The sequence below is a fragment of the Chiloscyllium plagiosum genome, unplaced genomic scaffold (genome assembly GCF_037043375.1).
Source record: "Chiloscyllium plagiosum isolate Xiang-an unplaced genomic scaffold, Cpla_swu_hap1 HiC_scaffold_13, whole genome shotgun sequence".
In the NCBI taxonomy this organism is placed as follows: Eukaryota; Metazoa; Chordata; class Chondrichthyes; order Orectolobiformes; family Hemiscylliidae; genus Chiloscyllium; species Chiloscyllium plagiosum.
Window position 1 is genome coordinate 31,100,181 of NW_028270151.1, and position 25,219 is coordinate 31,125,399.

At 40.0% G+C, this 25,219-nt stretch overlaps 1 protein-coding gene across 27 annotated transcripts in view; it reads left to right on the forward strand.

Moving 5' to 3' along the window:
* Positions 1-25,219, forward strand: part of dlg1b (discs large MAGUK scaffold protein 1b) — a 435,380-nt gene that overhangs the window by 392,813 nt on the left and 17,348 nt on the right. For 13 of the 27 annotated variants that reach the window (XM_087993459.1, XM_043702479.2, XM_087993450.1 and 10 more), the window contains 2 exons: positions 18,826-18,892; positions 22,551-22,650. In XM_087993459.1, the coding sequence (XP_087849585.1) occupies positions 18,826-18,892; positions 22,551-22,650 (167 nt within the window). Of the gene's footprint in view, positions 1-18,825; positions 18,893-22,550; positions 22,651-22,985; positions 23,032-25,219 lie in introns of all 27 variants that reach the window. The other 14 variants (XM_087993452.1, XM_087993453.1, XM_087993451.1 and 11 more) reach the window with 2 other exon arrangements.

The window sequence follows — 25,219 nt, forward strand, 5'->3', positions numbered from 1 at the left end:
TGACATGGCTTTATCTGAGATTTTGATCAGATAAGTGGCAGAGTGTAGAAGCAAATAGGTAAACATGCAAGTATCTTTAGCTTGGTTAAGCTGATTGAGTTACAGCAGAAAGATGACAACTTTAACAGTTGTGTGAAAAGGCATTTACAGAGAAGGAGCATGAATGCATCCCTGTGTATTATTACTTAACAAGTGATGTCTTAATGAGGAAATGGATACCATTACTCATTCAAGCAGATGAGAAATGAACAGTGATTCATCAAATTGTTTTGTCAGTAGGGTACAGAAAGGAGATGCTGCAAGTGGTGCGTGAGCTACCACTTGGAGGTCATTTAGTGTGAGGAAAGCATAGACTGAAATACAAAGACATTTTTACTGGCCTGGACTGGACAAGGATGTAGTTGAATTTTGCCAGACATGTCATACATGTCAGCAAATCGGAAAACCACAGGCAGTAATAAAACCTGCACCTTTAATACCTATTCCCCAGCATTTGAGGAACCTTTCTCAAGAGTCTTGATTGGTTGCGTAGGTCCCCTACCTCAAACAAAAAGTGGGAATCAGTATTTATTAACAATAATGGATGTGTTGACTAGATTTCCAGAGGCAATCCCATTTCGCAACATCACAGCTAAAAGGGTTGTAGAAGAATAATTTTTTTTTCCAAGATATGGACTACCAATAGCGATCCAGTCAGGTCAAGGATAAAACTTCACATCCAAACTATTCAAGGAGGTTATGGATAACTTGTGAATAAAGCAATTCAAATCTACTGTGTATCGTCCAGAATCACAGAGCGCTAGAGAGATGGCATCTAACATTAAAGACCATGTTGAGGGTTTATGGTCAGGATTATCCAGATGATTGGGATAAGGGAGTTTTGAATTAACCCAATTCAGTCTATTTGAATAAATGTTTGGGCATGAAGTAAGAGGACCGTTAAAATTGGTTAAGGAGAAATTAATAAGTCAGAATTCAGAGACCACCCATTATGTGTCAAATTTTAGAGAATGATTAAATAAAGCTGAGGAGTTAGCTAAACATCATTTAAAAGTATCACAACATACAGTGAAACAGGAGGTGGATAAGAAATTACAAATTCGCAATTTTGTAATTGGGGATAAGGTATTGGTGTTACTTCTAGTAACAGGTGAGCCTTTTAAAAGCAAGGTTTAGTGGACCTTATCAAATCAAGAAGAAGATAAGGACTCCAGAAGGAAGAAATTTCAGTGTATGTCATGTGAATATGCTCAAAAGGTATTTTGATAGGGAAGAAAAGCATGAGGAGAAGGTGTTAATGATTGCAGCACATACGGAAGAACCAAGTTGCGAGGATTCTGAATTGGACATTCCTCAAATCAAATTGGACAATGAGGGAGTTGTCAAAAATTGGGATAAATTGAGTTACTTTCCACAAGAAAATCAAAATGACCTGAAAGCGTAATTACTATCACTTGGGGAGACATGCAGAAATAAACTGGAAAATGCTAACCTAATTGTGCATGATGTACAGATCGGAGATGTTGTTCCGATTAAGCAACATCCTTATAGGTATAACCCTGTAAATTTGGCACAGGTTCAGAAGGAGATAGAGTGCATGCTCCAAGATGACATAATCGAAGTGAGTTAGATTGAATGGAGCTTACCCATAGTCATGGTGCCAAAGCCAGGTGGTATCCAACAGTTATGTGTGAACTATCACAAAGTCAATGCCGTTAGAAAGACTTTTGCATATCCAATTCCAAAAGACTGTGTCAAAAAATTGGGACAAGCAACTTAGATTTCTAAGTTGGACTTGCTCAGAGGCTACTGGCAAGAACCTCTGTCAGAGAGAGCAAAGGCAATTTCTGCTTTTGTAATGCCAAATGGACTATTTCAGTTCAAAGTCATGGCATTCGGCATGAAAAATGCTCTAATACTTTTCAGAGACTGAGTAAAAAGGCCGTTGCTGGATTACCCAACTGTGTGATATATATTGTCGACCTGGTGATTTTTAGTCACTCTTAGAAGGAACATTTACAGTATTTATCGGACTTGTTGGATCGACTTCAGAAGGGAGGCTTGGTGGTAAACCTAGCTAAAAGTGAATTTGCCAAAGCTCAAGTCACCTTCCTGGGCCATATATTGGACATAAACAAATGGCCCCGTGGGATGAGAAAATGAAAGTAATTGGGGAATTTCCCACACCGTCGACGAAAATGGGGTACTATGGTTCCTGGGATTGAGCGGATTTTACCGGAAATTTCTGCCGGACTTCAGCAGCGTGGCTGCTCCAACTACCGAATTGTTAAAAAAGGGCAAGTTTCAATGGACAGTGGACTATCAAAAGGCATTTGACAGCCTAAAAACTGTGTTAACCATTTCCTCAGTATTAGCCACCCCAGATTACATGAAGCCTTTCAAGGTAGCTATCGATGCCAGTGATGTCGGAGTCAGTGCGGTGCGCCTGCAGGAGGATGACGAGGGAATAGAAAGACCCATCAGGTATTTTTCCAGGAAGTTGGATTTTCATCAACAGAAATATTCAACGGTGGAGGAAGAGACTTTAAGTTTGGTGTTGGCATTGGAACATTTGTGTTTTATATGACCAGCAATGCAACGTATACACTGATCATAACCCATTGACATTTGTGAAAAAATTTAAGAACAAAAATGCCAGACTGTTTAGATGGAGCTTGTTGTTACAGCCATTCAATTTGACAACTGCGCATGTGGCAGGTCGTTAAAAACATGATTGCCGATGTGTTATGCATTATTACCGATGGAGACAATTGAAATGTGGAGCTGGTTTAAGGAACAGATATTCGATGTACTTGATAGGTATGCCCCTGTCAGGCAGAGAGGAAGTGATAAGGTAAGGGAACTGTGGTTTACTAAAGAAATTGTATCTCTTGTTAAGCGAAAGAGGGAGGCTGATGTGACGTTGAGACGAGATGGTTCAGATGTGGCGATGGAGAGTTACAGATTAGCTAGGAAGGATTTAAAGAGAGTGTTAAGAAGAGCAAGGAGGAGACATGAGCAGTCTTTAGCAGGTAGAATAAAGGAGAACCCTAAAGCTTTCTATAGGTATTTGAGGAATAAAAGGATGACTAGGGTAGGATTAGGGCCAGTCAAAGACAGAAGTGGGAAATTACGTGTGGACCCTGTGGAGATTGAAGAGGTGCTAAATGAATATTTTCCATCTGTTTTCACTCAAGAAAAGAAGAATACTGTAGAGAAGAAGACTGAAATACAGGCTATTAGACTAGAAAGGATTGAGGTTAGTAAGGAGGCGGTGTTATCAATTATTGGTGTGAAAGTAGATAAGTCTGGGCCGGATGGGATTTATCTGAGGATTCTCTGGGAAGCTGAGGAGGAGATGGCGGAGCCTTTGGCTTTGATCTTTGAGCCATCATTGTCTACATGTTGAGTATCAGAGAGCTGGAGGATTGCAAATGTTTGTGCCATTGTTCAAGAAGGGCAGGAGAGATGACCCAGGTAATTATAGACCAGGGAGCCTTACGTCTGTTGTAAGAAAAGTTTTGGAAAGGATTATAAGAGATAGATAGATAGGATTTATAACCATCTAGCAAGCAACAATTTGATGGTAGATAGTCAAGGGCAGGTAGAGTCTCACAAACCTCATTGAGTTTTTTGAGAAGGTGGCGAAGCAGGTCGATGAAGGTAAGGCAGTTGTCATGGTAAACATGGACTTCAGTAAAGCCTTTGATAAGGTTCCACATAGTAGGCTGTTGGATAAAATATGGAGGCATGGGATTGAGGGTGATCTAGCAATTTGGATTAGAAACTGGCTTTCTGTAAGAAGGCAACGAGTGGTGGTTGATGGAAAATATTCAGCCTGGAGTCCAGTTACTGGTGGTGTACTACAAGGATCTGTTTTGGGACCACTGCTATTTGCCTGCCTCCAAGTCATTTATAAAAATGACAAAGGTGCATGGGTTGGTAAGTTTGCAGATGATGCTGAAGTCGGTGGAATGATGAACAGTGGAAGAATATTGCAGGTTTCAGGGGGACTTGGATAAACTGCAGAATTGGGCTGAGAGGTGGCAAATGGAGTTAAATGCAGATAAATGTGAGGTGATTCACTTTGAGAAGAATAACAGGAAGGTAGAATACTGGGTCAATGGAAGATTCTTGGTGGTATGGATGTGCAGAGGGATCTTTGTGTCCCTGAAAGTTCCCACCCAGGTTGTTAGTCCTGTTAAGAAGGCATATGCTGTGTTAGGTTTTATTGGTAGAGGGATGGGTTCTGGGGCCATGATGTCATGCTGCAACAGTACAGAATGCTAGCGCAGCCTCACTTGGAATATTGTGTACAGTTCTGGTCATCCCATTAAAGGAAGGATGTGAAAGCTGAGCAGTTCAGTCCAGAACGAGTTGGGAGTTCAGCAGTGGACGGCGTGAACAGGCTCTCTCTCTTTCTGCCCTTCTAACTTCAGCCTGTAAGCATCTGTTACATTTTTTTGACTTTTTGTTAAGGGGGTTTGCTTATTGGGACTGTTGTGTGTATTCAGAACAGTATAACTAAGTCTAGTTTGGATAGACTAAGTTCTGTAGGGGTTCTTTATTCTGTTCTTTGTGTTTCGCTGTGTAATTTTGTGAATAAATTTTAGTCTGTTTTAAAACCTTGTAGTCAATCTTGCTAATTTACTCCGGGTAACTTTCACTTTACGTTTACTGAAACAAATTGCAAAGTTATAGTCTGGGCTGCCTGCTGAAGAATGTTTTGAGTGGTCCTGCTTAGTCCATAACAATATTTGCGAGACAGGCTCATTTCAAAACCTAGAAGAAAGAGAGGACTCCAGATGCTGGAAAGTCAGACTCGAAAAGTGTGGCACTGGCAAAGCACAGCAGACCTTTGTGTGGAGCCGCAGAAAAATGGGAGAGATTTTCCCATCAGTATTTACTGTGGAAAAGGATATGGAAGATATAGACTGTAGGGAAATAGATGGTGACACCTTGCAAAATGTCCAAATTACAGAGGAAGAAGTGCTGGATGTCTTGAAACACATAAAGATGGATAAATCCCCAGGACCTGATCAAGTGTACCCGAGAACTCTGTGGGAAGCTAGAGAAGTGATTGCTGGGCCTCTTGCTGAGATATTTGTATCATCGATAGTCACAGGTGATGTGCCGGAAGACTGGAGGTTGGCTAACGTGGTGCCATTGTTTAAGAAGGGTGGTAAGGACAAGCCAGGGAATTTTAGACCAGTGAGCCTGAAGTGAGTGGTGTGCAAGTTGTTGGAAGGAATCCTGAGGGACAGGATGTATTTGTATTTGGAAAGGCAAGGACTGATTAGGATAGTCAGCATGGCTTTGTGCGTGGGAAATCATGTCTCACAAACTTGACTGAGTTTTTGAGGAAGTAACAAAGAGGATTGATGAGGGTAGAGCGGTGGATGTAATCTATATGGATTTCAGTAAGGCTTTCGACAAGGTTCCCTATGAGAGACTGGTTAGCAAGGTTACATCTCACGGAATACAGGGAGAACTAGCCATTTGGATACAGAACTGGCTCAAAGGTAGAAGACAGAGGGTGGTGGTGGAGGGTGTGTTTTTCAGACTGGAGGCCTGTGACCAGTGGAGTGCCACAAGATTTGGTGCTGGGCCCTCTACCTTTTGTCGTTTACATAAATGATTTGGATATGAGCATAAGAGGTACAGTTAGTATGCTTGCAGATGACACCAAAATTGCAGGTGTAGTGGACAGCGAAGAAGGTTACCTCAGATTACAACAGGATCTTGACCAGATGGGCCAATGGGCTGAGAAGTGGCAGATGGAGTTTAATTCAGATAAATGCAAAGTGCTGCATTTTGGGAAAGCAAATCTTAGCAGGACTTATACACTTAATGGTAAGGTCCTAGGGAGTGTTGCTGAACAAAGAGACCTTGGAGTGCAGGTTCATAGCTCCTTGAAAGTGGAGTCACAGGTAGATAGGATAGTAAAGAAGGTGTTTGGTATGCTTTCCTTTATTGGTCAGACTATTGAGTACAGGAGTTGGGAGGTCATGTTGCGGCTGTACAGGACATTGGTTAGGCCACTGATGGAATATTGCGTGCAATTCTGGTCTCCTTCCTATCGGAAAGATGTTGTGAAACTTGAAAAGGCTCAGAAAAGATTTACAAGGATGTTGTCAGGGTTGGAAGATTTGAGCTACAAGAAGAGGCTGAACAGGCTGGGGCTGTTTTCCTTGGAGCGTCTGAGGTCGAGGGGTGACCTTATAGAGGTTTACAAAATCCTGAGGGGCATGGATAGGATAAATAGACAAAGTCTTTTCCTGGGGTCGGGGATTCCAGAACTAGAGGGCATAGGTTTAGGGTGAGAGGGGAAAGATATAAAAGAGACCTAAGGGGCAACTCTTTCACGCAGAGGGTGGTAGTTGTATGGAATGAGCTGTCAGAGGAAGTGGTGGAGGCTGATACAATTACAACATTTAAGAGGCATTTGGATGGGTATATGAATAGGAAGGGTTTGGAGGGATATGGGCCGGGTGCTAGCAGGTGGGACTAGGTTGGGTTGGACTGAAGGGTCTGTTTCCATGCTGGACATCTCTAACTCGATGACTCTAAGTTAATGTGTTTGTTGATAGAGTTCCTGTTGGAATGCCATGCTTCCAGGTTTTCTCATATATGTCTCTGTTTGGCTTGTCCTCGGATGGATGTGTTGTCCCACTTGAAGTGGTGTCCTTCCTTACTAGTGTGTAGAGATACTCGTGAGAGAGGGCCTTGTTACATAGAACATAGAACATAGAAGAATACAGCGCAGTACAGGCCCTTGGGCCCTCGATGTTGCGCCGATCCAAGCCCACCTAAACTACACTAACTCACTATCCTCCATATACCTATCCAATGCCCTCTTAAATGCCCATAAAGAGGGAGAGTCCACCACTGTTACTGGCAGGGCATTCCATGAACTAACGACTCGCTGAGTGAAGAACCTACCCCTAACATCAGTCCTATATCTACCCCCCCTTAATTTAAAGCTATGCCCCCTTGTAATACCCGACTCAATACGCGGGAAAAGGTTCATACTGTCGACCCTATCTAACCCCCTAATCATCTTGTACACCTCAATCAAGTCACCCCTAAACCTTCTTTTCTCTAGTGAAAACAGCCCCAGGTGCCTCAGTCTTTCCTCATACGATTTTCCTTCCATACCAGGCAACATCCTGGTAAACCTCCTCTGCACCCGTTCCAATGCCTCCACATCCTTCCTATAGTATGGCGACCAAAACTGCACACAATATTCCAGATGCGGCCGTACCAGAGTCTTATACAACTGCATCATGACCTCAGGACTCCGGAACTCAATTCCTCTACCAATAAAAGCCAGTACGCTATATGCCTTCCTCACTGCACTATTTACCTGGGTGGCAACTTTCAGAGATCTGTGTACATGGACACCAAGATCCCTCTGCTCATCCACACTACCAAGTATCCGACCATTAGCCCAGTACCCCATCTTTTTGTTATTCTTCCCAAAGTGAATCACCTCGCACTTAGCTACATTGAATTCCATCTGCCACCTTTCTGCCCAGCTCTGCAGCTTCTCTATATCCTGCTGTAACCTGCCACATGCTTCCTCACTGTCAACAACTCCTCCGACTTTCGTATCATCCGCAAACTTGCTCACCCAACCTTCTAACCCCTCTTCCAGGTCATTTATAAAAATGACAAACAGCAATGGTCCCAAAACAGATCCTTGCGGAACACCGCTAGTGACGGCACTCCATGAAGAAACTTTGCCATCAACTACTACCCTCTGTCTTCTTCCATCCAGCCAATTCCTAATCCAAACCTCCAACTCACCCTCAATGCCATATCTCCGTATTTTCTGCAGTAGCCTACCATGGGGAACCTTATCAAACGCCTTACTAAAATCCATATATACCACATCTACCGCTTTCCCCTCATCAACCTCCTTCGTCACCTTTTCAAAGAATTCAATAAGGTTTGTGAGGCACGACTTGCCCTTCACAAAACCATGCTGACTATCCTTGATCACATTATTCCTATCCAGATGTGCATAAATCCTATCCCTTACAATTCTCTCTAAGACTTTGCCCACAACAGAAGTGAGACTCACCGGCCTATAGTTACTAGGGCTATCCCTACTCCCCTTTTTGAACAAGGGAACCACATTTGCTATCCTCCAGTCTTCTGGGACTACTCCTGTAGACAAAGAGGACATAAAAATCAAGGCCAATGGCTCTGCAATCTCCTCCCTTGCTTCCCAGAGAATCCTAGGATAAATGCCATCAGGCCCAGGGGACTTATCTATTTTCACCTTTTCCAGGATTTCCAACACCTCTTCTCTACATACCTCAAAGCCATCCATTCTACTTATTTGTGACTCAGTATTCTCATCGACAACAATGCCCTGTTCCTGAGTAAATACTGAAGAAAAGTATTCATTCAGTGTCTCCCCAATCTCTTCCGCCTCCACACACAACTTCCCCCTACTATCCTTGACTGGACCTATTCCTACCCTAGTCATTCTTTTATTCCTAACATACCTATAGAAAGCCTTAGGGTTTTCCCTAATCCTATCGACTAAGGACCTTTCATGTCCCCTCCTTGCTGCTTTTAGCTCTCTCTTCAGGTCCTTCCTGGCTACCCTATAACTCTCAATCGCCCCAATTGAACCTTCACGTCTCATCTTGAGATAGGCCGCCCTCTTCCATTTAACAAGGGATTCCAATTCCTTATTAAACCACGGCTCCCTCGCACGACCCTTTCCTTCCTGCCTGACAGGTACATAATTATCAAGGACACTCAATAGTTGCCCCTTGAACAAGTTCCACATATCATTTACACTCTTGCCTTGGAGTCTACTTTTCCAAGCCACACATCCTAAGTCATGCCTCACCGCATCATAATTTCCCTTACCCCAGCTATAATTCTTGCCCTGTAGTACACACTTATCCCTCTCCATCACGAGTGTAAAAATCACCGAATTATGGTCACTATCCCCAAAGTGCTCACCTACCTCTAATTCTAACACCTGGCCTGGTTCGTTACCCAGAACCAAATCCAGTATGGCCTCACCTCTTGTTGGCCTGTCTACATATTGTGTCAGGAAACTCTCCTGCACACATTGAACAAACACTGACCCATCTAACGAACTTGAGCTATAGCTTTCCCAATCAATATCAGGAAAGTTAAAGTCCCCCATAACAACCACCCTATTACTGTCACTCATCTCCTGAATCACCTTCCCAATCCTTTCTTCAATGATTCTAGGTCCCAATCCTTTCTTCAATGTTGTTTTGTGGCTAGTTGATGTTCATTTATCCTGGCGGCGAGTTTTCTGCCTGTTTGTCCAATGTAGTGTTTGTTACAGTTCTTGCACGGTATTTTGTAAAGGACATTAGTTTTGCTTGTCTGTATAGGGTCTTTCAAGTTCATTAGTTGCGTGTTGGTGGGCTATCATGATGCCAAGGGGTCTGAGTAGTCTGGCACTCATTTCCAAGATGTCTTTGATTTAGAGGGGTGGCTAGGGTTTCTGGGATCCTTTTTGTCTGCTTGTTTCGGTTTGCTACTGCAAAATCTGCACACTATGTTCATTGGGTACTTATTCTTTTTGAATGCACGGTTTTCCTCTGCTCTGCGTAGTTCCTCTGTGCTGGTGTGTGGTGGCTCGTTGAAATAATGTTCTGATGCTGCTTCGTTTGTGGATGTTGAGATGATTGCTTCTGGAGTTCAGTATTTGGTCCGTACATGTTGTTTTCCTGTAGACGCTGGTTTGAAGTACTCCATTGGATGTTTGCTCTCCTGTGACATCTAGGAATGGCAGTTTGTTGTTGTTTTCCTCCTCTTTACTGAACTTTATACCAGTATGGGTATTATTGATGGTCTTGAAGGTTTCCACTAATTTGTTTCATTTCGTGATGACAAAAGTGTCATCCATGTAGCAGACCCAAAGTTTAGGTTGGATGGTTGGCAGAGCTGTTTGTTCGAGTCTCTGCATTAATAGGACTTGGATGCCATTTACCACCCCCTGAGAAAAAAAACAGGAAATGACATCACCATTGGAAATGACCTCACTGCAGGAAATGACATCACCAACCCAAAGAAACCCAAACATATAAATAGAAAACAGGAAACATCAGCAGTGTTTCATCCAAGGCTCCCTGAAGATGTTCCTTAGTACGGTGACGAAATGTCTGAAAATGCACCTTCAGCTCAGCGAGCAAGCCTACATCCATGGAAAGAGACTCTTTGGTCCAATTCGTCCATGCTGACCAGATGTCCTGAATAAATCTAGTCCCATTTGCCAACATTTGGCCCAAATCCCTCACAACCCTTTCTATTTGTATACCTATTCACATGATTTTTAAATGCTGTAATTGTATCAGTCTCCACCACCACCTCTGGCAGATCATTCCATACATGCAACATCCTGTCTATGAAAAATTTACCGGTCAGGATCCTTTTAAATCTTTTCCTTCTCTCATTAAATGCTGTCTAGTTTTGGACTCCCTGACCCTGGAAAAAACACTATCTATTTACCCTATCCATGCCTCTCATGATTTTATAAACCTTTATAAGGTCAAATCTCAGCCTCCAGCACTCCATGGAAAGAAGGCCCTAGCCTGTTCAGCCTGTCTCTGTGGCTCAAACTCTCCAACCCTGGCAAAATCCTTGTAAATCTTTTCTGAACCCTTTCAAGTTTCACAACATCTTTCCTGGAGCAGGGAGGCAAGAACTGCATGCACTATTCCAATAGTGGCCTAACCAGTGTCATGTACAGCTGCAACATGACCTCCCTACTTCTATACTCAATGTACTGACCAATAAAAGGCATGTGTACCAAATGTCACCTTCACTACCCTGTCTGCCTGCAAATCCACTTTCAAGGAATGATGAACTTCACTCCATGTTGAAAGATAGGGGCAATACCATTGCAAAGGGCATCAATAAGCAAAGTTTCTTCTGCTGAACAAATTTCACCCAAAGAATTTTTAAGCAGAATAGTAACCTCTCTACACCACCACCTGTAATATCTCATCAGCAGTAACAATGGTAATATTCTTATTTCCAAGTCTTTCAATTTTAGATGATATTTAAAGCAAGTGATAGTTCCATTTACTGAAGCACTTGACCTTGATTAAATACTGCCAGCAAAGCTTTTATTTAACTGTCCCAGTGCCATCAATAGCTGTGACTATGGATGCTCAACGTAATCTAGCTGACTGTAAAGGGATGATGTGGGACAGTGGAAATAATCTGTGTTGTACCATTTGCTTTATATTGTCCTTTATTACCTGCCAATGACTGAATTGGATGAAATGAACGTAGTGCGGTGGATCTTCTGAGAATAACCCTACAGGAATTTCTAATTTCCCAAGACTAATTATAAGTCAATGTCAAAACCAAATAAAGGCAAGCATTCTTCTCACTAATTTGTAATAGAATGTGGAACATGATAACTATTTGTGACCTGTTTCACAATGACAAACATCTAGTCATACTTACCATCGTTTTATTATGTTTTATCAAATAACATCGATTGTAATCAGACAATTAGAGACTCAAAGTGAGATTGTGCTTCTCCGGTTTTGTAGCATTTTCCTTAGGCTTCAATTAGCCCAAAGCAGAAATCAATTACTTTTCCCATTTTATTTGTGTGCTGTATAAATAGTTACAAAATAAAACCATCAAATGTTTTCTGAAATTATTTGCAATTTAAAATGGAAGGATATTTCAATCAAGCAGACACAGGCCCCTGCCTTTTAAATTAGTGGAGGCAGGGAACAGCAAAGTTGCTTCATCCTTGCTTTTGGGAGCTGTAAGTTATCAATTACTATGTTACATTTACAGTAGGCAGGGCGACCCCATTAGAAACAGCAATAGAAACTGCTGGAAAAGCTCAGCAGATGTGGTAGCATCTGTGGAGAGGTAGCAGAGTTTATTCTTCAGTCCAGTGACCTATTCTGAAGAAAGGTCACTAGACCCAAAATATTATCTCTGCTTTCTCTCCACAGATGCTGCCAAATCTGCTGAGCTTTTCCAGCAGTTTGTTTTTGATTTCTAGCATCTGTGGTTCTTTTGTTTTATTTTTTTTTTGTTTATTGTCTGACCCCTTTGGATATGGGGAGGTGCAGAAAACGGAGTTGAGATAGATGGTTGGCCGTAGTCTAGAATTCTGGAACAGGCTCAAAGTGTTGAATGGCCTACTTCTGCTCCTGTGTTTTAGATGTTCGCTTTGCCTCAGTCGATCAGGTGGTCATGGGTCCATCCCCGCAGCAGGACAAGCACATGATCTTGACTGCTGATCCAATGTTATTCAGAGGGACTGCTGTACTGTCATAAATGCTGCATTTTAGAGGGAATATAGAGAAACTTTGAATTGCAGAATCCTTAGAGTGCTTAAAGAGGCCATTTGGCCCATTCAGTTTGCACCGACCCTCTGAAGAGCATTGACCCAGAGCCAGTCCCCCTACCCTATCCCCATAACTTTGCATTTATACCGTGGCTAATCACCGAGTTTACACATCTCTGGACACTGCAGGGCAGTTTAACATGGCCAATCCACCTAATCTGCACATCTTTGGGCTGTGGGAGGAAACCAGAGCACCCAGGACTGCAACAGATATACCAGAGGATGCTGAAGGAATTTGTATATGACACAAATCTTGGAAATGTTTATGAACATTGAAGAAGATGGTGACAGGAGACGTCAGAGTGGTATAGGCAGACAGATGGACATATGTTAGACAGTGTTCCCTCTAAGCTGCATGCACATGGTGGCATGATAACATATTTACTTCTGCTTTTGGAAGCCATTGCCGCAAATTAACCCCTGAGATTCACACAACCAAAAAGGTGAAGAGCTTTATAGAACATTGCAGAAAAGATTTGCAAGCATAGGTTCCAGGGGCGAGTGTTTCAGTTGTGTGGATGGATTACAGAAGCTGGGATTTTTCTCCATTTTTTAAGAGAAAAGGGAAGTTTGAGGGACGGTGTGATGTACATTCTCCAAATGATGACAGACCTAGGTAGATACTGTTCCAGTTTGGTGATTAGCAAATGAACCAAAGATCACATGAAGGAAAATCAGAACATGACTAGGATCCAAAATGCACTGCCTGGGAATGCAGTGGAGATAGAATTTATTGTGGCTTTTAGAAGGGAATTGCATAACTATTTGAATAGAATGACCTGGGAGAAAACTGGAGCAGTGGCCTTGGCTGAGTTGTCCTTGCAGATATGATGTGTCAAATGATCTGTTCCGTGTTGTAACATCTGTGATTCCATTCCTTCTACCTTCCAAGGTTTATTTAAATGGTGTACAGCAAAGTAGATTTCAAATTGTACTATCGACTATATATATATCCCCCATCAACGCCATCCTCCTTAAATGTGCATTCATCAAAAACTCTTTATATTAAATATATTCTGATATTTCCTTACTGCAACAATTCCTGCCTCTTCTCCTCCCCCCACCCCACCCCCAGCCATCCTCCACTTCAAACACCTCCCATTACTAAGCCTCACTGACCCACAAGGCGCTCAGTCCACAAAACATTGATTTGTAAAATTCTCACATTCTTGATTAAATCTTTGCTTCTCCTTTTAGCCCTACATCCCTTTACCAATCTATATTTTCTAAAGCTGACTTTTATTTTGCAAACTCTGTGCCCTGCTGATGATAGCTGAGCTTTAAACTATCTCAACCTAATTTCTGGAATTCCCTCCTCACTGCTACTTTGACAATCTGCAGAAAGTCAGATCGTTTATCTCTTAAATGTCTTTTTAAAAAATTATTGAATCCTTGTTAAAAATGAAGTATTTGAAGGTTCGAAGTAATATTTACTTCTTTCCTTTAAAAACAATAATCGATTAAAGAGTCTGTTTTCTTATTTTTAGCATCTCTTGCTCAGACATATTTAGCTGTGTATTCACTTCAAAGCTCAATTCAGTTTCAAACTATGAATTGCTTTCATGCTTATCTGTTTAATCATCTGCCTTTAATCCCAATAGTTTACTCAAGTCTTTTTCCTTACTGATGACAATTGTTTTAAATTCCTCATTTTCTATAACCACTGCATTTCTGTTACTAATGGGATGGCTTCACTGTCCTTCCTGGAAAAGAAAATATAAAATGTTGATTGTATCTGTGCATTTCTGAGTTCCCCATTATTAACAAGCCAGTGTCATCCTCTTAAGTGACCAGCATTCACTTTAGCTACTCTTTTTTTTTCTATATACTGATAGAAGCTTTTGCACTAATCTTCTTTCATAAGTAACCTTTGTTCTTGTTTTTTTTAGTAACTATTTGTTGGTCTTTAAAAGTTTCCCAATCTTGCAGCTTGCTATTAACTTTAGCAATATACTGTGTCTTAGTTTTTGCCTTTTTTTTTCTTTTAGCTTCCTTGCTTGGCTATGGATGCTGTTTCTCCTCTTGTAATCTTTCTTCCTCTATGGATATATTTTGTTTAGTTGGGAGAAATTTAATATCTCTTTAAATATCTGCCACTGCACACCAACTGTTCTGTCTTTTATTCTTTCTGCCCAGTCCACTACAGCCAGGTCAGTCATCATCCCTATGAAATTATCTTCATTTAACACCAGAATACTAATGTCTCATCCTCCAAATGAAATTAAAATTCTGCAATGCTATGATCACTTCTTCCGAGAGGATCCTTTATTGTGAGAAAATCAATTAATGCCATCTCATTACACAATACTAAATCCAAACTAGCCTGCTCACCACATATTGCTCTAAGAACCATCTCTAATGCATTATATTAACTATGAAGCTGCCCTTACCAGTTTGATTAATCCAGTCTATATGCATATTAAAATCACCCATGATTATTGTCAACCTTTCTCGCAAGCCCCCAGTATTTCCTAGTTTATACATTGCCGTACTGTGGTACTACTCTTAGGGCACCTATAGATTACTTCCCTGAGCGACTTCTTTCCTTGCTATTTCTTGATTCAACCAAAATTAATAATACATCCTGCCCTGTCATCAGAATAATTTCTCATTACAGCACTGATCTCTTCTTTTACTAACATAGGTACACCACCATCTTTTCCTTTCTGTGTATTCTTCCAAAACACTGAATATCCTTGCATGTTCAATCCCCAGATCTGGTCTCCCTGTATCCACGTCTTAATAATCACCAAATCACACCCACTTGTCTCTACTTGTGCTACACCATAATTTTATTCCAAATGCTACATGCATTCAGATACAAAGGTTTTAAAGTGTGTCCTATTATCATTTTTGCCTACTCTTGTATGATTCCTCGGTGCAATGTGGCATTTGTATGCTTTGCTCCTTCCTTTCATTTTGAATCGCAATCAGCCTCATCACTAACCTGCACTCTTACCACCTTGTTATGGTTTAATTTTTAAGTTTTCCATGCAACTGAACTATCCCCAATCCCAAAAAAATTAGTTTAAAGCCTGACCTGCAGCCCTAGTTATGCAATTTGCCAGGGCTCCGATCCCAACATGGTTTAAGTGGAGCTTGTCCCAACAGAATAACGCACTCTGTCCTCCATACTGGTGTTGATATCCTATTATATCAAATCATTTCTTCCATGCCAGTCTTTGAGCCACACATTTAATCTTGCTGACCCTGTTTTAATTAACTCATGACTCCGGTAGTAACCTGGAGATAATTACCTTTGTGGTTCTGCTTTTCAATTTAGCATCTAGCTGCTTGCATGTCCTCAGCAGACTTCTTTGCTTGTTCTACCTATATCGTTGATACCTAATGGACCACAACAACTGGATCTTTCCCATGCACCCATGTAAGATATCCTTAACCTTGGGTGTAGACAACATACCCTTGAGGACTGTGGATCCTGGCTACAGAGAACAATGTCTGTTCCCCTAACTTTGTTATCCCTGGTTATGCCTACATTTCTTCTTTATCCCTCACTTGAAAGCTCCATGTACCATGGTGCTGTGGTCAGTTTATTCATCCTCCTTACTTGCTGCCTGTGTGACCATGGACTGTATCTCAAATTTGTTGGACAGAGACAAGGGCTGATCCTTGTGTAGTGCTGCCTCCTGGATCACCCTGGCTATCTCACTCCTAGTCACATCAAAGAATGTGCGATACTGGATTTATTTAATTATCTAGTTCAAAGTTTGTGAGAAGATTTGTAGCTCGGGTGCTCGTTGCTGGGGTTCTGTTCGCCGAGCTGGAAGTTTTTGTTGCAAACGTTTTGTCCCCTGTCTAGGTGACATCCTCAGTGCTTGGGAGCCTCCTGTGAAGCGCTTCTGTGGTGTTTCCTCCGGCATTTATAGTGGCCTGTCCCTGCCGCTTCCGGTTGTCAGTTTCAGCTGTCCGCTGTAGTGGCCGGTATTTTGGGTCCAGGTCTATGTGTTTGTTGATGGAGTTTGTGGATGAGTGAAATGCTTCTAGGAATTCCCTGGCTGTTCTTTGTTTCGCTTGCCCTATAATGGTAGTGTTGTCCCAGTCAAATTCATGTTGCTTGTCGTCTGCGTGTGTGGCTACTAGGGATAGCTGGTCATGTCGTTTCGTGGCTAGTTGATGTTCGTGGATACAGATCGTTAGCTGTCTTCCTGTTTGTCCTTTTGTGCAGTCCTTGCATGGGATTTTGTACACTACATTAGTTTTGCTCATGCTGGGTATCGGGTCCTTCGTTCTGGTGAGTTGTTGTCTGAGTGTGGCTGTTGGTTTGTGTGCTGTTATAAGTCCTAGTGGTCGCAGTAGTCTGGCTGTCATTTCAGAGATGTTCTTGATGTATGGTAGTGTGGCTAGTCCTTTGGGTTGCGGCATGTCCTCATCCTTTTGTCTTTCCCTTAGGCATCTGTTGATGAAATTGCGAGGATATCCGTTTTTTGGCGAATACCTTGTATAGGTGTTCCTCTTCCTCTTTTTGCAGTTCTGGTGTGTTGCAGTGTGTTGTGGCCCTTTTGAATAGTGTCTTGATGCAACTTCGTTTGTGTGTGTTGGGGTGGTTGCTTTCATAGTTCAGGACTTGGTCTGTTCGTGTGGCTTTCCTGTGTACCTTCGTGGTGAATTCTCCATTTGGTGTTCTCTGTACCCTCACGTCTAGGAATGGGAGTTGGTTGTCCTTTTCTTCCTCTCTCGTGAATCGGATTCTTGTGAGTGTGAAGTTGATCCGGTGTGTTTTCTCTATTTCCGTGTTTTTAATGATTACAAAGGTGTCATCAACGTATCTGACCCAGAGTTTGGGTTGAATTTGTGGTAAGACTGTTTATTCTAACCTTTGCATTACTGCTTCTGCTATGAGTCCCGAGATCGGTGAGCCCATGGGTGTTCTGTTGATTTGTTCGTATATCTGGTTGTTGAATGTGAAGTATGTTGTGAGGCACAAGTCCAGTAGTTTAAGTATGCTGTCTTTGTTGATGGGTTCAACGTCCTGTTGTCTGTTATGTCTGTTCAGCAGGTTGGCTATTGTTTCTCTGGCTAGGGCTTTGTCAGGGAATTCCTAGAAGCATGGCACTCATCCACAAACTCCATCAACAAACACATCAACCTGAACCCAATATACCGGCCACTACAGCGGACAGCTGAAACTGACAACCGGAAGGCCACTATAAATGCCGGAGGAAACACCACAGAAGTGCTTCACAGGAGGCTCCCAAGCACTGAGGATGTCACCTAGACAGGGGATGAAACGTTTGCAACAAAAAGCTCCAGCTCGGCGAACAGAACCACAGCAATTATCTAGTTATTGTCAAAATGATCAAAATTGCATGTAATTTTGTTTAATCTAGAATGGAGTTGCATTATTTTGATAGTCTACTGTAGAGTTTATTTTTGTTAATTCATCAAACAAGTGAAATGTCCTTCAGCCAAGTCAGCATAATCACTTACCATTTTTACCCACCTTGTGTATAACGTTCTACCATATATGATTCTAAGATCAGTTCAAAGAAAAAGTGGCATTAACCCTTGCATATAGCAATGTACCCATCAAACTTGTGTGATATAATCCTAATTCCTTTTATGTAACAGTAAAAATGCTCCACATCACTCCTAAAAACTAAATGATCCCCTTTATTGAGGTGAAGGCATTTACAAAATTCATCTTCAACCATTGAAACAATCAAAAATTTTCCAGATGGTCACTCAAGCCATGAATTCTCTGTAATACTAGCCCATATGCAAGGAGTAATATCCACTCCAGCCATAAAAATGCCCAACATGCACTTGAAGAAAATAATTGAATTGGCATCTGTACATAAGGCAGTATCTAGCTTCTGATGTTCACTGTCCTCTGGAGAAAGAACCTGATATCTGATCTTGATCTGATTTCACACAAGTTTGAAAAAACTACGAACATTGAAAAGAGCCAGAATGTTTCTTGAAGTGAAAGGAGCTGTGCTGCAAGATTTTGAAGTTGTTGAGCAAATTCTGCATGTGCTTCTCAATAATCCACAGTTATCCAGGTCAGGAGAAAGAAGTGATCTCATTGCAACCATCACAACTTGATGCAAATGGATGTGGAAGGGCAGCCGTGACATGACTGTTATTGCTGGGTTTTATTTTCGTTTGGTATTCTCAATTGCCAGTTAGTGTGTATCATGGCAGTGCTGTTCATGTTGGCTACTCAATGTCTGGTTTGAAAAAATATGTATTGTTATATATATTGTTACTAGGCTATAGAGCTTTGAGACTGTTCAACTGTAAGTAGGTTATTTCCTGACATGCCTCTCTCAACAGTATTGTTAGAAATACAGCTGCATTCATTGGGCGTTAGTGAGAACATGTGTTTCAGTTTAAAAATGCTGTCATTCGAGTGTTTTACAAGTACTCGAATATATACCGTTCTATCATAAATTTTTGGCTTTGTTATTTTATTCAAGAGTTGAGAAGAAAGAACGTGCCAGATTAAAGACGGTGAAATTCAATTCAAAATCAAGAGATAAAGGGGTAAGTGTATTGGGAAAATAATTATTGTTGTCTTGCTTCTCTGCATGTAAAAGTGCTTGCACTCATTACAAGGATTTGAAAGTCTATCTTATGAAACGATTATCTAATTTTTTGAATATTATTAAAAGAGATCTCAAGCATTGAATTGTTTCACTGTATATAGCAACTTATACTTCTGAACTGAAAAAAAAAACTGGAAGAATTGCCCAGCAAATCTAACTGAAAAGGGATTGGAATTGGGATCGGGTGAAATTTGCCCTTAACATGATATTTGTTTGGTAGTCAGTATCGATCCTTGAAGCTCCTTCCCAGCCACTGTGCTGTATTAACAATACATCTGATTCCAGACCATAGGTTAACTTTCCATCTTTGTAATTGTGCATATTGCTTGTTTCTCTTCATTATCCTAATATAGTAACATTCTCCCATCACCCATCTCAGAAAATGCATTAAGCATGAAAAACAATACCACACTAAAACCAAATTCTTGCTTTTTATGTTGTAAACTTCTAAAAAGATATACTTGCATTTATATAGCATCTTGCCTGACCACCAGGCAATCTAAAGTACTTAAAAACAATTAAGTACCTTCTAAAACATATTTCCTGTTGTAATCTTAAGAAATGTAGCAGCTAATTTCTGCACAACAAGCTCCCACAAACAGATATGTGAAAAAATCCAATTGATTGGTCATGAATGTTGGCCAAGTCACTAGAGATAACTCCACTACTGCTTATTAACATGATGCTTTAGGATCTTTTACAGTCATGTGAGAGGGATCGCATCTATAAGATGATCCCTCTGACAATGCAGCATTCGCTCCATACTGTACTGGAGTTTCAGTGTAGATTGTTGTGTGCAAGTACTGGTGTTCAACTCAAGCAGATAATCTTTATGAATTTGAACTGAGTGTGCTACCAACCCAGTCATGGATGACAAATTAAAAGTTTCTTCATTTGGTTTCTTAAACAGATTCTGTGACCATTGAATTAGAAAAGTAAAAGTTTTAAAGAATAGACTATTCCTGTAATGTGTGTCTTGCTCAAGTACGGCTGTTCCTTTAAAACTAGGTATTAATAAATAGTAATGGTGCATTAATCTTGTGTTCTGAGCACATTAGATACGTTAATGGCAAGAGTAAGTTAGAGTTTAAGACTAAAATCAAGATAAGTGCACCACCTTAAATATTAATTATTATCATTAGATTATGGGTAAGGCATATTCTGATTTTTTAAATATTTTGTTTGCATATATATATATTTATTAGTGCATTTTGGTGAAGATCATGCCCTCAAGTAATGCATATTTATGAAGAGTTATCTAACATTAAATGCATTTTGAAATGATATATTGAAACACTTTTTCAATGAAAAAGTTAAAACATATAGCTGTCGCGATACCTTAAAACAATTTAACTTTGCTCTTTTAAAAAGTGTTCCCTATTCCTGAAGTATTCCTCCCATTCAGTATCCATTATCTCTCCAGGATATGGAAACTTTTGGTGAGAATTCATTCTGAGAGCCAGAAAGTTCTTTCTGCAATTAAAACTGAGTAGCAAAATGTGTTTATATATATTTTTTTAAGCTGACCACAAGAGGTAAAAGTGTAACCGTCCTAATATTTGGTGAGGTGACCACAGCTTTTTGTTGCTCCTTGTTAACTTCAGGATGTGGATAGGGAAAAGGGCGAGGCCGTCTCAATTAACTGCTACTTTGGGGCAAGGATTTGTAGTACTGACTAGAAAAAACTTTTTACTTACCCATAATCTAAAAATAATGTAATTTATGTTAAAATTATACTTCTTGGTATGTAAATATTTAGAATGTCAAGTGTTTCTTTAGATCTTTGCAGAAATCTAAACTACTGTTCTTCAGAAATGTTGAGCCGGGAGTGAACAATAGTTTAACAGCATGTTCTACACTGTTCTTCAGTTGCTGTAGATTTCCCTGCTAAAATGTAAAACAATTTTAGTGGTTTGGTGTGTATATGTAGTTGGACCAATTGTGTACTAACGTGTACAGAAAATGCATGTAGCTAAAGGACTGAGGAAAACTACGCTTGCCATTGATGAAGATCTGCATCCCATAGGGCTGTCTTAATTAGCCACATTTAAACTTTGGCATGGCTTCAGAGATGCCAAGCTTTAGCACGCTCTGCATGCTGTTTTTTTTTTTTAAAAAACAAAATGACTTTTACATCTCAAAATCCAATTTCTCTTCTGTTTTGGGTGTTGGCCGTGGTCAGATACCTGATGCGAGTTTTTAGATTTAACCTGGTGGTAATTACTTATCCTCATTTTGGTTTCAACAATTTGCAGACTTGTTCCAGCATTCTATTAAAGCTAGATGTAAAATGAATAAATTTAAAATTTATTACCTTGTATTCAAGTGAAGACTTCTTTAATTACAATTTACCCATTTGATGTTTTTCAAAATCCTAAATTATTGGGGAAATCACCAGTGTTTTAGGCAATGCAGGCAGTCACACCAATATCAATGCTTACAGGTATTAATAACCTATATATAACTATACAACTTCAATACAATCTTATAATTGCTTGTCCTCTAATTAAAGCTCATATGTACAGACAACCCAATAAATTGCTAACTCTCTCAGTTTTTGTAATTATGCATTCACAAATCAATATACAAATTAGGAGCAGAACACAAACATCGACTTTCTCACTCACTATCATCTTTTGTCTGTCTCTGCTGCCCTCTCTTCCATTTAACTGGCCTCATTTACGGTTCTGTTCAACTTGCTTTAGAGTCTCTTCTTCCAATCTAGCCAGATGTCGAATAAAGAATGGCCAACAATATTTTGGAATTAGTTGTATTTTTAATTATCTCTAGAGGAATTACTTGATAACCACTGATGTACAACTTCTGTGGAATGAGTAAACCTCTCATTTTTAGATTCACCTGAAATTCTTGAGAAATTGGATTTTTCTTTTTATACACTTTGATCACTAGCTTTCATTGTACTACATTGGTTGTAGATTCAATCAATGGACTTCCTGCTGAAAGTTGGCAACAATCAACATTAAAGTTAATTAATGCCTGGGAATTGAAATTGGAAGGTAGCATGCCAACAACTACATCCTTTCCTCCCTCCCTTCAAAATTGAGCTTGGTTCATTTGAATCCATCTATGTTTGTCGTCTTTCTAGAAAGTTTTGTCTTTATTTCTTCTAAAACATTATTTTTTTAAAATCCCTATTGTTGCCAACTTTGTTTTAATATCCTCTTGATCATATTTTCTATTTTTTATTTATTTATCTCAGATGTGGAACTTGACTGATCTTACCCTTGTGAAAGTGACTCTAAAGCCAGCACATTTCTGTCTAGTCTTAAAGATTTGATTGGCAGCACAGTTCAAATTAGCTCTATTTAAATAAAAAAGATTTCACTAAATATCTTGGAAGTTGCTCTGGATTTCATTTTACAGATTTTCCATCAGTCTGAATGAGATTTGCTGAAAGAGCAGAATACATCCTATGCGCCATCATCTTCTGAACAAAGTTAACATTAAAACAAAATTTATACAAGAAAAATGCAAAAGGATGGTGGCCCGAGTCAGTTTTCATGCATTTCTAGGGTCGGGCATTAATCACGTGGACGTTAGACACCCCTTTTTTTGCCACTCCTTCTCTTCCTCAGCAGTCATTCAATGACAAGCGTAAAAAGAACATCTTTTCCCGAAAATTTACCTTCTACAAGAACAAGGAGCAGAGTGAGCAGGAAACCAGTGATCTTGAACGTAAGTAGCTGCAACCAGATAAACCTGCAGAGAAGGTCAATCTCCAAGTAGGGACCTTTACAGTGTTACCATGGCAACATGTTTTTGCTGAATACAACTGGTCCCCCTCTTTATTCTCAACTAATTGGTGTGTCTGTTCCAAGTCGGCTATTTCAACTTTTAATGTGTCTATATACTGAGGTTTTATGGTTAAATCCTTGGTTGAGAAACATCCAAACCAGTTACGTTCACACAAAACTGCCTGTCATGGTAGTAATCATGTAATGTGTCACTGACTGTGTTTTCTGTGACTGTTTTTTTTTCTTACTGCTTGCTGTCTGGGGACTACTCTACAGGAGATCCCCGGGTTAGGCGACGACGTTATGGGAACAAAAGGCCTGAGTAAGTGCCGGAAAATCCTCTCCATTCACGTTTACCTCCATCTGTTTTCTGAGCTAATTTGTGTTGCTTTCTGTACTGGTTTGTAGGTTTCTGCTGGCATGAGGGAGGTTCATGGTTATTGGTTTCTCATCCCTGTTTTTACTTTCTTAATCATTATCATGCAAAAGCAGGTTTTAAAATCTCTGGCAATATTTCCTATGCGAACCTTTTTAAGTGATTTTTAAAAATGTGACGACGACAAAAATGTGAATGAAATGTGGCCCTTGTGTAAAATTGTATCCATGTGAATGAAAGCTGAAGTTTCTTACATCTGTTTGTAGCTGAGTCATTTCTCTGACTTGCATTTGTAAGTAAACATGCCAGCTTACTGAAATATCACTTCAGTATTCAACTGATGCTCAGTGATCAAATAATAAATGTTAACATAGGAAGTAACTGGAGATCATTGCAAATGATTCCATTTTTCTTTTACATAACAACATTAGTTCAATCACTATACTGTGAACTGGAGGAAAGATGATATTAAATCAATGTCTTTTGGTTGACTGAAGCTGGTAAACTTTGCTTGGGATAGGGGATGTTGTGGTGATGGTGTTGGTGTCTTATTTCCTAAACAAAGAAGATAAAAGTAGTTAAATTGAGCCAAAACTGTTACTTGACAGGAATTGCATTTTGCTGTCATGAAACAGGAATGAAGACTGTCAGGAAGTCAAATTCAACTGGTTCTTCAGTTAGCTATGTGACTGTTCCTGTTGTGTTTTTCTGCAAAGTTTCACAGCCCCCAGTCTTCCTCCCCTCTATACTCTCACCCTCCCATTACTCCTGAACCCACCCAACATAGTACCACGTTTCTAAGATGAACACGATGCTATCAGCCTTATTGATGATTGGTAGAGATTTGATTGAAACGTTCTTTCTCCTGCCCTGGAAAAATCACTTGGCCTCAACTTGATCTGCAACTTTATGCAGATACATCAAAATCTCCACCAGAGACTCCCACCAGGGGAGGACCCTGATTCAGAGGCATTTTAGTGTCACCCAAGTTACCTTCCATGAAGTAAAAGCAAAGTACTGGATGCTGGAAATCTGAAAGAAACGTAGAGAATGCTGGAGAAACTCAGCAGGTCTAGCAACATCTGTGGAGAGAGAAATAAGAGTTAACATTTCCACTCTGGTATGACTCTTTTCTTCTGAACCCCCCTGCTTAACTTATGCTTGAGGACCCTGGTTCATTCAGTTAGGAATAGAAAAATGCTTGTAAAGAAGGTAAGAAAAAATATTTAAATTGTACTAAGTGCTGCCCATGGATATCATTGCATTACCTACAGCTGTCAGCTAATAGATCTGTGCAAAAATCTTCCTGGAAGATGACTGAGGATCACTTTGCTTTTATAACTATATTTGTTTTATTAGAAGTAGAAATAGTTAGATTTTTTATCATGTGGGTTTATGTTTCTATTCAAATTCAGTATGTTAGCCTTACTGTCAGATAAGTTTTTGTTTTACCTATTAACTGATGCTAAGAATGAAATTGATATCTGATCAAATGGACCCATAATCTGATTAACATCTGTTTAAGGTAAGGCTGTAAAGATTTAGGGGCTTCTGTATTTTCTTTTGAAAAATGAATCTTGAGCACTGTTGTCAAAACATTGCACCTGCAAGCATATTTAACTATCTTGGTTTTGTGCTACGCATTTGGAGAGTAGTCATAGGTTAGCTGAATATTGCCACAGATGGGAGAACGAAGAAGTGCTGCAAACTTATTTCTGAAAGCTTTCTTTCCAGGCATTGTGCCTCTCTTAGTCAAACAAAAGCAAAGCTTCAGAACAAAATTTTGTGTCGAAATAAAAGCATTCCATTTCAAAGCTTTATCAGTCATGTCTGCCTAATTTATTATTAGCTTAAAGAGAAATTATCTGATCCCATTGTCTATCTCAGTTCTCTAAAAAGTGTCCATGTGTGTCAATCCCAATATTCCCTGCCTTAAAATGGACTTAGTTTGTTTAATTAGGTATTAGAGAGAAAATGACTTTTAAAGAAAAATGCTTCTTAAATACAGCTAATAAAGTCTCCCTTTCTATGTTGAATCTATAGATAAGTGCATCAACTTTGTGTCATTGAACTGCATAGATAAGGAAGGTCAATTTACTCATCAAATGTCAAATGAGATGGTTTGCTATAACTG